At 41.6% G+C, this 14991-nt stretch overlaps 1 protein-coding gene across 3 annotated transcripts in view; it reads left to right on the forward strand.

The window, feature by feature from the left end:
• Positions 1-9703: 9703 nt before the first annotated feature.
• Positions 9704-14991, forward strand: part of PTGFR (prostaglandin F receptor) — a 55989-nt gene continuing 50701 nt past the window's right edge. The window contains exons 1-2 of one of the 3 annotated variants that reach the window (XM_065875603.1): positions 9777-10587; positions 14902-14906. In XM_065875603.1, the coding sequence (XP_065731675.1) occupies positions 9777-10587; positions 14902-14906 (816 nt within the window). Of the gene's footprint in view, positions 10588-14901; positions 14907-14991 lie in introns of those variants that run through there. The other 2 variants (XM_065875584.1, XM_065875594.1) reach the window with 2 other exon arrangements.

Consider the following 14991-nt stretch of genomic DNA (forward strand, 5'->3'; position numbering starts at 1 on the left):
AGATACCCAAGGGTCCCGTTCTGTGATTTGAGGTGTGTATGCATTTGCTGGGGCCTGATGGCTACTGGGTTCCTACTCCCCTCAAACAAGGGACCCATGTGCAGTGTCCCGGTAGGGGACTTGGGCCAAGGGAGTCTAGCCAGGTGGCTCCCTGTTTCCACGGGCCCACTGCCCCAACCCACAGTAGATGGGAGACCCCTCAAGATCTTAAACCTCTGTGCCAGGATGTGCTCAGTACCTGGTTGAGGGGGTGAGAGGCTTGTCCTGTCCTGGCCCAGACCAGTCTCACCCGGAGTGGGACTGGCAGCAGCCATGTTTGGCCCAGAGATACCAGAGTGTGTGCCTGATCTCCACCCTACCAAAGCTCGTGGCCAGGCCCCTTCCCAGGTAAAGAGTGGCAGCAGTCACCTGCTGGGGGTGTCAGAGGAGACTGGCTGAGGTCTGGGACAGGGGAATGGGTGGCCAAGAACCCATCCCAGGGAGGCCCATCCCAGGGAGGTGGGATTGTGCAGGAGTTGGAGGTCTAAGCCCTTGGTGCAGGCTCCATTGTCCCACTGTACTTCACTTAAATACACCAGTTCAAAGATAAAATGATTAAGAAATTTCAAGGTGGCACTGGCTGCCTGCCCAAGAAGGCAGTCCTACTCTGGAGTTCGCTTGTGGCTATTTCCACAGCTGAGATGGCTCCATCTTTCAAGAAAAGCAGTTTCCCTTTTGTGCTGAGCTGGAGGAGCAGTGAACCTATCACTATTTTCTTCTTCAAGCTCTCTTTACTTAAATTGCAGTTCAAGGGACTCATTTTTAGTGTTTTTTTAAGGGGAGGTTTTCCTGACTTTAGCAAGGATGGTCTCATCATCTTTCATGGTGGTTTCATATTTGTTCTGGATTTGGGTGCGGGTGTTTTGAAACTTCACTGAAGCAGCATTCACGTGAAAACCCTGGACAAACACTGAATGCAGATGAGGAATCAAGATGACCCCTGATAACTACTTAGCCACAAAAGGACATTCCGTGACAGCTGCCAATACTGGGAAAACCCTGCGTGTCCAACCACAGCGTGCGGGGGCGTTCTGACTGCTTATCATTTTCAGGGAGGCGGTTGGGGCAGGGGTTAGGGTCAAGGAGTTGAACAGACCTGGTACTGAGTTCCTCCTCTACCGTTGGGCAATTTAACCCCTTAATCTTTCTGTGCCTCAGTTGCCTCTGTGCAAAGCGAAGATTGTGATTTTGCCTTTTTTAATAGAGTTCTAGGGTAAGTTAATTGAATATATATGTAAAGTGTTTAGCATGGAGACACAGCCAATTCTCAACAGATGTAAATTCTATATCTTTTCATATGCAAGCACGCAAAAAATAGTGAAGGAGACAAAGTTTCTTTGCATAACACTGTCTTCCTTTTTGGCCCCTGTGGGGTCCCCAGTGCCTTCAGGCATTTCTGTGATGCTGCATCTGGTCCATTCTCTCCCCTGATGCAAACTCTTGCTTGCCACTTTCACTTTTGTCAAACACTCTATGTCTTGTGTCTCGCCTGCTCAGGGCCACTTAAAAATGATAGTTTACTGGGTGGATTAAATTTGCTTCTTAGTTGGATCCTAGCTATCTATATGAAATATTGAAGTCAAATAAATCAGGAAGAAAAGTATCAAAAGGGCAAATGGGAGCCGGGAAAAGGATGAAGGTGAAATGGAAAGAAAAGTAAAAAATCGGTCATTAACAAGAACTAGCATACTAGTCTAGATTTTAAGTTTCTTGAAGGCAGAAGCTGGGGCTACATGATCCCTGCATCTGAAAAGTCCTTAGCATAACACCTTGCTCACTTTGAGTCTAATAAACTTGTCGAATAAATAGTGAATGGTGATAGGCATCCAGGGCTCCAGAGGGACTAGCCAGGGACAGGGTCCAGGCTGATGGGAAGGTGTGGGAATAGACAGGAGTTTTAAGAGGATCTGCATGGCCCCCTGCCCCTGAATGAAGCAGAAATTGCTGAGCACCTCATGGTTTGGGTTGCATCTCACTTTCATCATAGCTGTGTGATCTTGGACAAAGAATTTATGTTTTTTGGGCTTCGGTTTCTTCCTTTCTCCTCTGTGTAATGAGGATAAAATGACCATCTGATGGTGTTGATGTGTGCATTTAAAGAGCCTGTCACAGTGCTGGGCACAGGGCAGGAAGTCAATAAATATTATCTTGCTATTCTGCTTCCTTCCAACCTTTCCCTCTTTTCATCTCATAGGCTTTCCATTCTGCCTGTCTTGAAGAGTTAACAAAAACATCAGTGCTAAAAAAGTGGCATTGTGGGTCTTGGATCTTGTGAAAGGATGTAGATGGATTATTGAAAAACTTCTTGCACCAAAAGAAAAACAATACAGGCATTTGTCCTTCTTGTGGTAGGCTTAGCAGCAACAAACCCTGTGCATAAAGGACAGCACTTTATGTTTTATTAAACCCAGAGGCAATACGAAGAGTTGGTAAGAGTATGGGTTTTGTGGTCAGATAGACTTGGTTTTGTCACATGTACTTGCCACTCTAATCAGGGAAGTTACTTCTTTGTGCTTGGGTTTCCACTTCTGTAGTATGTCTGCTTCATTCATTCACTCATTCACTCATTCATGAGCACTTCCACAGCATGTGCAAGGTGCTGGAAATACAATGGCAATGATAGACATGCAATTAGCATGATGTACAGAAACCACAATAACTTTTGAGCACTGAAGCCTGAATAGGGATCTGGCAATGTGTGAGGGGTTGGAGGAAGATTGCTAAAGATAGAGATGGCAGAAGGCCAAGGGACAGGTTGTAGGAGTTGAGGATGTCAGTGTTGCTGAGGCAAAGAGTTCGAGCAGTGAGGAATGAGAGTTAAACCTCGGGGCAGAAGTAGGGGGATAGATTAGGAAGAGCCTTGAAAACCACCCTTAAAGAATTCAGAGTTTATCCTAAGGATGACAATAGCACTTCCCAAATAGTACTTCCGAGGGGGATCAGAGTCCAGTGGGAACCACTGAGCATGGTAGGTCTGTCAATGAATAATAATTTCCCTATGCATATATGGAAACTCGGTCCGTGAGAGATATATGTTTCAGATTAGTGGGGAAGGGAGGATGTACAAATTTGATAGGGCTGCCACAACAAAGTACCACAAACTGGGTGACTTAAACAACTGAAATGTATTGTCTCACAGCTCTGGAGGCTAGAAGTCCAAAATCAAGGTGTTGGCAGCATTGGTTCATTCTGAGGGTTATGAGGGCTATGATTCTCTTCCAGGCCTCTTTCCATGGCATGTAATTGGGTCATCTTCATGTTCACATGGTGTTCTCCTTGTGTGTCTGTCTCCAAATTTCCCCTTTTTATAAAGACACCAATCAGATTGAATTAGGGCCCACTCTGATGGCCTCATTTTAACTTGATTACCTGTGTAAAGATCTTATCTCCAAATAAGGTCACTTTCTGAGGTGCTGGGGGTTAGGACTTCAATATTTGCATTTTGGGGGACACAATTCAACCCATAATAGTGGGATCATTTAATAATGGCATCACAAATGTTGGTTATCCATATGGAGAAAAACCCTGTATTCCTACTTTACAAATACTCAAAAATAATTATCTGAAAGATTAAAGACTCAAATGTGGAAGGCAAAAATGTTAGAACATTTAGAAAACATATAGTAGAATATCTTTATAATCCAGGTTCTGGAAGGCGTTTTAAAATGTGACACAAAAAATGTTAGAGTACAGCATAAAATGTGAGATTAAAAATATTTAAATTTGACACCATTAAATTAAGCACTGCTTGTAAAAAAAATGATAGCAAAGAAATGATAGTAAAGAAAATGAAAAGGCAAGCTGTGATTTGGAAAAAGATGTTTTCTCTACAACTGATAGAGGATTAGTATCTGGAACACATAAAGAATTAATAAGAAGATAAATAACCCAGTAAAAATCTGGACAAAAGAGACAAACAGATATTTCACAGAAGAAGAAACAGGAATGCAAAGAGACATATAATTTAGTTTCCCAATGTGATATCACCTTACAACCATCTGGTTGGTAATAATTAAAGAGATAGACAATTGCAAGTGTTATCACAAATGTAAAGGAAATCTCTTAGGCACAGCCTTATCTTGGCAAGTTAGACATTTTCATATGCTATGACCCAGTAATTTCACTCTAGGTATATATGCTAGAGAAACTCCTACACAAAGTGATAAATACAAGATTATTCATAGTAGATTATTTCCTAAGAACAAAAAACTGGAAATAACCCCGATGGTTATTAATAGGATGATATTCTAAAAATTTGGATATCCAAACATTGACTATAGAATTTTGTAAATGAGTAACTATTACTGTATACAATATGTGTGAATCTTATAAATCTTGCACTAAAGAAACAAGTTACAGAAGGTTAAGTTACAAAACAAGGAAAATTAAATTACATATTGGTTCATCTGGTTATTTATGTGATAAAACAATAAAAGGCAAGGGAATGATGACAAACAGTTCCGGATAGGGGTTATCTCTGGGGGATGGATACAGAGGAATGAAATGGAGGCAGAAATATGCAGATAGATGTAACGATATTAGTAATGTTCTAGTCTAGCCCTTGTTATGGATGGAATTACTCCCCGCCCTCCCCTCAAATATGTTGAAGTCCCAACCCCGGGTATCTCAGAGTGTGACTGTATTAGGAAATAAGGTTGTTGCAGATGAAATCAATTAAGATCAGGTCATACTGGAGTAGGGTGGATCCCGAATCCAATATGACTGGGCTCCTTACAAGAAGATGGCCATGTGAGGACAAAGAGAGAGAATGGCACGTGAAGATGAAGGGCAGAGATTGGAGTGAGGCATCTACAAGCCAAGCAACAATAAAGATTGCCAGAAATTCATCAGAAGCTAGGCCAGGGTTATGGAACAGATTCTCCCTCACAGCCCTCAGAAGGAACTAACCAACACCTTGATTTTGGACTCTAACCTCCAAACTATAAGACAATACATTTCTGTTGTTTAAGCCACTCAGTTTGTGGTACTTTGTAACAGCAGTCCTAGGAAATTAATGCCGTCCTTAAATTAGATAGTAGGTGCATGGGTGTTTATTTTATAATTCACAACTTACAAATGCATTATGTATGTTACTTTTCGTGTTTCAAAGAGTTACATAATAAAAATAAAAAGACAAAAGAAGTTGTTATTAGTTTCATTACTACCAAACTGGGCGTAGTTTCTAGTATTAATGTCAATGGCAAGTTCCAGAAAAGTTTTCCTAGACAGTTTTATTAAAACTATAAAAATAAACTCCCAACACTTCCTTTGATTTTTATGGAGTTTTAATTTCAGCCTCAGTGTCACTGAGTCCCAGTTTCTCTGACTTTAATTATAATGTGCACACTCTTCTGAGCAAAGTGATCTGCATCTAATCCTGAATGAAGATGATTGCCAGGTACACACCTGTCATGGTATGTTACCTCTTGGCAGACAGGCTGACATCAGCTTTGCCTCCATTAAAGGGAAGCCACCAAGTCACATCAGGGTTTTGGACACATGCTCCACAAAAGTAAGTACCCTCCCCGAGCCTAGAAGCCATACCAGAGCAGGGGCTTGGATTCTTTGTCCACACAGCTGTACCTCTGCCTCTTAGAAACAGTGCCTGACACAAAGTAGGTGCTCAAGAAATTTGTTGAATGAATGTATAAATTAAGAGTTTTATGTGCGTCCACTTAGCAGTAGCAATACCAACTACCACTTTTCAGAAGTTTATCAGCCATCCCCTCCCCCCACACACAATTTTTGATCTGTTTGTTTCTCTCATCTGCTGATTGGCCAGCTAGTCTTCCTTATATAAGCAGTCAGAGGCTGCCATTGGGAACTTGGAATAGGGGATCAGATTTGGGTGTGATAAGGCCAGACATATATTTTTTTCTTTTAAGAGTAGTTAGTTAGCTGTTTAATCTTCCATATAAATTAGTAACCTTCTCTACTGATACTAATATATTCTTTCTATCTTGAGAAGAGATGTAGATGCTTTAGAATCTTTTATTGAGACTCAGGTGAAATGTGTCGATTAAGGAATGGATTCTAAAAAAGGAACTCCAAGAATACATGTGAAGTGGATGCCTTTTTTTGCGGGCCTCTCATTGTTGTGGCCTCTTCCGTTGCGGAGCACAGGCTCCGGACGCGCAGGCTCAGCGGCCATGGCTTACAGGCCCAGCCTCTCTGCGGCATGTGGGATCTTCTCGGACCGGGGCACGAACCCATGTCCCCTGCATCGCCAGGCGGACTCTCAACCACTGTGCCACCAGGGAAGCCCTGTTGGAAGATTTTTAATCACAGTCTCCACTTCAGTGCTTGTGATTGGTCTACTTACATTTTCTATTTCTATTTCTGTTTTCTATTTCTTCCTGTTTCTGTATTGGAAAGTTTTTTTTTTAATAGGATTTATCTAGTACTTTGAAAACTAAATTAATAATGTTTTGAATATATTACATAATAAATATTATGACTTGAAATTGCATTAACGAGAATTTTCTCTTTTTTTACCCAGTAGATTGAGCAGCTGTTGTTAGTGAGATGTGCCAGTGAGAGATGGGGACTGTTCAAGATTTTGAAGTATGATACTGGAAATGTCGGTTATAACATTGATGAATTCAGACAGCGTTGGATAAGTGACCAGGCATAGTCCTGGGTGAGGATGGAGAGATGAATGAGACTTCTGCAGGAATTCAATTCAGTGGGAGAGACATAAGTAAATAGGTAATTGCATCTAATGTGATTAAGTGCTGTTAATCACTAAAGGAAAGAGTAGTTCTCTGTGTCATGCACATTTTCCATGTGGTTTATTACATAGTTGTTTTTTGGACACTGGTCATCAGATGTAATATTTCTCTACTAACCAGAATATTTGGTTAACCAAATTTTTCAATTCCCTGACCATACCTGAGTAACAGTTTATTTTACAAGTTATGATCATATCATTAAAAAAACCCTCAATGCTTACCACAGGGGGAAGCTGTGCAATCATTCTTTTCTATAGTTAATGGCTAATTTATTTTATCTCACTGTAGCACTTTATGATCCTTTCCAATTTCCAGGAATTTTGAGGCCCTTTCTGATTTTAGAATGGAGAAAAGAGAGTTTATTTCCATGTGGCATTGGTTTTTCACAAAAGCCGTGGCAATATTTTACTGATAAAAGAGCAAAGGTCAGTAATAGATTTCCATAAGTGATTAGCTATAAAAATGAGATAGTTAATAGGTACAGATCAAAACAATATTAGCAAAAAGTGGTTACAGCATTAAAATGGCTCAAATTATAATTCCTAATGAAGTAGTGGATTTTTCTTTACTTGATCATAAAAATAATCTCCACAAAATTTAAGAGTCACATCTCTTTGGGTAAACATACCACTAGAAATTCTCTCACCACTGGGCTTTTTTGATCATTAAAATGTTACTAATGCTTTATCTGCATGTGTCCTGTGAGAATACTGCTTATCCCTTTCCCTTCTCACGTTCTTTAGAAAGCTAGGAACAGTCCAGTCCTCTAAGTGACAGTGAATCCTAAGGCAGTGACTTTCCATTGACAACACGTGGCCCGAATACCTGTTTTTAACTTCCTGGGGATGTCGGTCCCTAAGCCCAAATACACCATCTCTTTCCTTCTACCTGGTTTCTTTATCCTTTTTGAGCTGGATTTGGGATGAACTGTCTGCAATCTGCAATCTGACAGTTCAAGACGCTGTCACGACAGCTTTCTGCAGGCTTTCCTCAGCTCTCCTGGTTCCTATTTTACAGCCGTAGAGATGGCGCCTTTAGCTGGAGAATGAGTTTAAAACAAAACTTTTCCTTAAGTGGTCGGGCAGCTGAGGGGGCCGCTCTGATGCTGAGGAGGGGGACGTAGCATCCGAGCGCGGTTCTCAAGTCCCTCCGGGTCCGGCTCTGGACTCCAAGCAAAAGGGGCGGAGAGGAAGGGGCGGAGGTCAACCGCGCCCTCCACCCCGCCCAGGCGGTGAGCGCCGCTAGGTGCTAAAGGATCGGAGGAGCCCAGCGCACCCGGCAGGTTTCGCGCTGGGAGAGCGCGCAGAAGCACGCGCGGCGAGACAGAGTCGGAGCCCGGGCCGGAGCTGGAGCGAGAGCGCGGCGCAGAGCCCCAGGAACCGGCGGCAGCGACGGAGCGAAGCCGGGCGCGGGATGGCCCACGGACCCGCGCGCTCTTCTGCTCCACCTAGAGCCCTGCCCGCGGCCCGGGATGCCAAGGTAAACATCCCTTCAGCGGCTGGATTCCCACGCGTTGGCCACCCGACTGAGGTTTAGCCACCCCACCTCGGATGCCCGGCGGCAGCAGCAGCCGGCGGCACCGGAGGGCACCTTAGCCTGAGCTGGCCAACAAGTTTGGACCAGATGTCCCAAGCTGGGGAGACCCGCAGAGCAATGTCTGATCCGTCTGGAGCCTGAGGTGCGCGCCTGGGGACCGGGTAGAACGGATCTCAGAGGAGGGAAACGGGTAAAGGAAAAGATCCCCTTCCCTCTCCTTGCTTCCCCGCCCGCGACACTTCGACTCCGGCATCCTGGCCAGCGCAGGCCTTTGGCGCCCCCCGGGGTGGGAGGGAAATCGGCCTCTGGCGTTTGAGCAATCGCAGAAAGTTTCAGGCAGTTAAGAGGTTTGGGAAGGATGTTGCAAGCAGAGGCCTGGGGGCGGTGGGGTAGTAGTGATCGAAAGTCGAGCTGTGAGTAAGACCGGAGGAGGCGGCCGCCCTCCGGGCAGTCCCGGGCGGCCCCACTTGGGCAGGTCCCAGGAGAGGCTGGCTCTGGAATTCCTAGCCTCCCAGAAAGCTGCTGGGGAAACGCCGGTGGAAATAGCTCGGGGAGGGGTGGCAGTGGTGGCGGTTATAGAGGGTCTGTGACTCAGGCCTCAACTCACTAGAGAAAGAGCGATAAATAAATAATTCGCCTGGGATGTAGCTACCCTGAAGCTATAACTTAGATCAATAGCATCTAGGCAGATGCGCCCACAGTGAGGGCGGCCCGCCTTCTATGCTCTCATCAGCCAACATTTCTGCACAGGTGGTAGCTGGACCAGAAAATCTTCCTAGACACTCAACACTGAGCCTTCCAGGGGTCACTGATGTGTGTGGTTTGCTGTTATTTGACCTAAATCAAATAGTTTTCGAACTTATTCAGAGAAGCCCCATGCAGCGTCAGTGAGCTTGTGGCTCCACTTTGCACGCTCCCAAAGTTTGGAGAAGATGATTTTGTCTGCCTGACAGTCATAGGTCTCAAAGAAATAATCTGCACTTTGGGGACAAAGCTCATCAGAGAAAAAAGCAGAAACTTTAGAAAGTCTCCTAGTTATTAAAATAGACTATTATACTTTAAAAACTCAACTGGGTTTAAATCTAGCCTTGTTAAGCGACTTCGTAAACCTTAGGAGTTTTAAGGTGTCAGTGAATTGTCAGGAGGCAGTTTAGGAGGTTCCCAGTGGCAGAGTAGCCATAGAGGTTAACCAAGGGGTCTCAATTCTGGTAGCTTCTTTACCTTGAAAATGAAATGTGGAACTGCAGGCAGATGTGTGCTGTTTTCAGTATGATGCAACCTTGCTCATGACAGACCAGATAAATCTCATTCCCACCACAGGGTGCTGGGGTGCTTTGGCCTTCAATGTCAGATGAACAGTTATCCAGGGCTCATAATTTCTCTGTCTTTATGCTACAGATCTCTGGACCGCAAGCCTGCACTGTTTTGAGAGGGAGATGACTTGAGTGGCCAGCTCTTATCTCCACAACAATGTCCACGAACAATTCTAAACAGCCAGTGTCCCCTGCAGCCGGGCTCCTTTCAAATACAACTTGCCAAATGGAAGAAGAGCTTTCAATATCTTTTTCGATAACCTTCATGACAGTGGGAATCTTATCAAACAGCCTTGCTATTGCTATTCTCATGAAGGCATACCAGAGATTTAGACAGAAGTACAAGTCATCGTTTTTGCTTTTAGCTAGTGCTCTGGTAATCACAGATTTCTTTGGGCACCTCATCAATGGAGCAATAGCAGTCTTTGTATATGCTTCTGATAAAGACTGGATCCATTTTGACAAATCAAACGTCCTTTGCAGTATATTTGGTATCTGCATGGTATTCTCTGGTCTGTGCCCACTTTTTCTAGGCAGTGTGATGGCCATTGAGCGATGTATTGGAGTCACCCAACCAATATTTCACTCTACGAAAATTACATCCAAACATGTTAAAATGATGTTGAGTGGAGTGTGCTTTTTTGCTGTTTTCGTAGCTTTGCTGCCCATCCTTGGGCATCGTGACTATAAAATTCAAGCGTCGAAGACCTGGTGTTTCTACAAAACAGATCACATCAAAGACTGGGAAGATAGGTTTTATCTTTTACTTTTTTCATTTCTGGGGCTCCTAGCCCTTGGTATTTCATTTTTTTGCAATGCCGTCACAGGAATTTCACTTTTAAGAGTTAAATTTAAAAGTCAGCAGCACAGACAAGGCAGGTCTCATCATTTTGAAATGGTCATCCAGCTCCTGGGTATAATGTGTGTCTCCTGCGTTTGCTGGAGTCCGTTTCTGGTAAGGACCTATGGTTTTGACAATTTTTGCTTTGTTCAGTTAATCGATATCCAATACAAGGTTTCTTGTCTTTTCAAAGTTGATAGTCTTGATGGGCAATGCTGTTTCATCTTTTAAATGCTGGAACTTACTTCTACTCAGAACTTCCTTTAGTTCTCAGCTCTGGCTTAGAATTAAGATATTTATGGCATAGATGGTTATTTCCCCACAAGCCCAGAATTAAAAGAAATATCTCCCTAAACCATTCTAACCATAGTGTTACCTGTTGCAGTGTGGTATAAAGTAATTTTCACAAAAGTAACATAGTTTTAATATACTGAATATGATTAGTTTCTAAAATGTGGAAAAAAAAGGCTATAAAACAATAGTAGAATGGACTCCAGTAAGTCTTGATAGAAAACCACATGGACTTGTAATTTATAGACTGGCTGCTTCTCAGCACACAATGACCAGGTCTCAGCTTGCAAAGGGAGGTGATGGGTTGAGATAGTTGGATAGTGTAGGTGAACTAGATGGGTAGATAAGGTAAAGAATCACTAGTTCACTAACCCAGGATGATAGTAATGCAGGGAGGGGTATGATTGGCAGGAGAGCCAGGGATTCTTCTCTTATCATTTCATTCCCTCCTCTTTTTCAATTTAGCCAGCAGCTATATTTAACATCTTGGTATTTTTATTTGGAAATGACGGCTAAGTTTAAAGAATTAGCAACAAACATAAATCATTTATATGACTTTCTAGGTAGGAGACAAAATACTTATGATTGATAAGTATGACCATAACTGTCTCCAACAGTTTACTTTATGATGGAAAAAGCGATAACGTACAACGAAAGAGAAAACATCCTTCTGTATGTAGCTCCTGATGGCAGTAAAGATTATTTTGATCCCTTTTTTTGTACCAGTGGAGAAACAGATTGATATCCAAAGATAGTAATACAGGTGATACCCAGGTAGAGGTAAAGCAAAAGGGTGAGACAAAGGTAGACATAACACACAGGTCATGGTCATACCTTGCATCGTGTTATGCAGGTGCTTGTTAATAATGCAGTTCTTCTAGGCCCCCTTAGGTCCATTGTCCAAGAACTGTTGCCAGTAGGGTTTTAATAAACAATCCTGATGGTCCTGGTGAACAGAAAAGTCTTTGAGAGCTGTTGCTGCAGACAGATCCTATGGTAGTTGACTTTATTCTGCAAAAAGATTTCTACTTTTAAAATATTTCTTGGGCTTCCCTGGTGGTGCACTGGTTGAGAGTCCGCCTGCCGATGCAGGGGACGCGGGTTCGTGCCCCGATCCGGGAGGATCCCACATGCCGCGGGGCGGCTAGGCCCGTGAGCCATGGCCGCTGAGCCTGCGCATCCGGAGCCTGTGCTCCGCAACGGGAGAGGCCACAGCAGTGAGGGGCCTGCGTACCGCACAAAAAAAAAAAAAAAAAAAAAAAAAATTCTTTGTTTCTATCTCTGTTATTTCCTCACAATTTGAATTTGGCTTCTAAAATTTTTGTATCATTTAAATATTTTTTTCGTGATATTCCAGAACTGTCCTAGGGGCCCAACCGAGGAGAGGATAGGCTACATCTGTCAATGGCAAGTCAACGTTTTGAGGCTGGCTTATTGTCAGTTTAGGAGGCCTTGGGTGACCCCAGTTAGGGGTCTCATCTGAGCTCATAGTTCAGTTGTTTGAATCTGAATAGCAGAGATGAGTTCTATCAACACATCGAGTCATTTCAGTGTTCATTCTTAGAGAGTTTAATTTATGCTACTTGACAAAGGAAATTCCCTTAGAGTAATGCTCCTCTTCTTCTTAAACTTTTAAATAGAGTAGCTTTTTAAAATAAACAGTGAGCCTGAGCAAAAACGAAATTAATTTGAGGGTTGGAAAGGGAATAATAAGAAAGGGAGAAAAGAGGTAGCTGAAAATATTTAAAGAAAATGTAAAAATGAAGGTCCTAGCTCTGGAGAAAACCTGAAAACCATGAAATAGTGAACTTAATGAGAGACAGATAATCTGGATAACTGGGCTAATCACTGGTGTTTTGGTTTTTGCTTGTTCTGAGTCACCTTTAAAATTCTACTTAGTTCTGGCTTTTGACTTTGAGAAATAGGAGTTATAGGTTAACTACTGTAAGGGAATGGAAAGTAACAAAATTTCATCCTCACCATGGATATTTTGAATTTATGTTTTTCTCTAATTTCTTTTCCTGAATTTTTGGTTTTCTTTACTGTTAAAATAGATATTACAATTTAATTCATATTTTGAACATATTTCCTAGTGGAATATAATTTTATTTTTGTGAAACATCTTCTGAGGTCTGCGTTCTATTTAACTGTGAATTATTGCTACACATATGACACCAATGTATCAATACTTCTAAAATGCTTTTTAGTGTGGAAAATTATTTCTGCATTAGATGTGTAGTAGGTCTACCACAGATACCCCTTGCTGGATTGATGTTTTAAGTTGTTTCAAGCATTATTTTCAGTTTCTCTTGTGGAGTCTTGGGTCTTCATGGCAAGTTCTGTCTGAAGGATTTATAACTTGTAGCCTGGACATAAGTGCCTTGCACATTACATTAAGACCACCAGACAGCTCTAAATGGAACCTGAGTGAAAAACCCAGGCTTGGGAATGCCAAAATAACACCTAACACTGATTCCTCTGTTGAACCATTTCTCCTTTACTACGTAAGTGCCCAGGTGGAACTGCATAGGTATTAATGACTGAGCCATTATTCTCCACCCTATGTTTTAAAAGCTTCTTAGTTTAAAAAATATCTCTGAAACCAAGCTTCTAAGTTCCCATAGATGCACTATAGTTGTGACATCTTCCATGTCAATGGCCTACTTTACACCATGTGCCTTCTCTCTATGATTGATGAGGATGAAATGTTGGATTTGTCATTTGAATGAACATCTGAAGACACTCTTTGACCTGTGTTCACTGTCATTTTCAAGCCTCAAACTGGAATGGGGTACAGGTGCATACACTAAAAGGAGGAAGTGAGTAATGCAGATGATGGTGTCTGGGTTTGGCAGGATTTACTGCATCAAAACATCAATAGTGGCATAATTTCTAAAACTTTTAAAATTTGTAGCTGATGAAAAGGGGGATACTTTATTAAGTTTGATGATTGACTTTAATACAAAGGTAAGATGATCATGATGTTTGTTAGAAATCTCTCTTTTAATAGACTTAATTTTTCTTGAGTAGTTTTAGGTTTACAGAAAAATGAGTGGAAAACACAGAGTTCACATATAGCTTCTCATGTCTCCACCCCTCCACCCCACAGTCATCCTTCTTATTAACATCTTGCACTGATGTAGTACATTCATTACAATCGATGAGCCAATACTTGTACATTATTATTGACTAAAGTCTGTAGTTTACATTAGGGTTCTCCTTATGTTGTACAGTGTGTGGGTTTTGACAAATGTATATTGACATGTGTCCACCACTGTAGTATCATATAGAATAGTTTCACCACCCTAAAAATCCCCTATGGCTTTTTTTTTAATTTAATGTTTGTTCTTTTTTTCCCACAAAGGGGAAAATGTGTGTGTGTGTGTGTGTGTGTGTGTGTGTGTGTGTGTGTGTGTATTTTCAGGAACTGAAGTTTAGAAATGTAGTACAATCGTAATATTAGTTTAAAATATAACTTGTTAATGACTTAAAAAAATTTCAATATCTGAATTTTATAGTTTTAAACATGGTTAACTCATATAAATTCATTTAATTACAATCCCAACTGAAAAATCTAGGAAAATACAATAGATACTTATTAGCTTACATTTCCATTTAGCAACAAGTTAATACAAAAATCTTTGAGAGTCAAATGGCAATTACAAAATTGTCTTGCATGCATTCTAGGTAAATCACTTTTTCCAAATAAATCTTGAAGATTTTTTCTGATGTTTCTAGAGTGACGGGGAAAAAGAAGACATTTAACAGCACTTCTAAGTAACATTTCCTTAATAGTCTTTGCTTCTGTCTTTCTACAGATACTGATTCTTTTTAATGTTCCATTTCTAGAATATGTAGTCCTAAAAGGAATTTATTATTATTGCTATGCTTATTTCACTAGTTTGGCAGAGCATTAAATACTTGTTGACTGCTTGACTGTAACTTAAGTAGTATGAATGTCAAGAGATTGGAAATGATTGACCAGAATGTGGATTCTGAGTTCTGTAGGTGAGCGTTAATTAAGCAAATATTGAAACCAAATGGTAATTTTTAATCTGTTTCTTAAGTCAGCAACTGTCGAGTTATGACACAATTAAACTTCAGGGATCTTTTCTGGAAGGCTGTTTAGTTTGTTTACCTTCTCTTCAAGGGTAGAGGTTCATTTTGAATTGGGAAAAGAAGTATAAAGTATATGAAGAGAAAATGATATCTTATGTAGGTGAGTTTACCCAAGAAATGT

The sequence above is a fragment of the Phocoena phocoena genome, chromosome 1 (genome assembly GCF_963924675.1).
Source record: "Phocoena phocoena chromosome 1, mPhoPho1.1, whole genome shotgun sequence".
Lineage (NCBI taxonomy): Eukaryota > Metazoa > Chordata > Mammalia > Artiodactyla > Phocoenidae > Phocoena > Phocoena phocoena.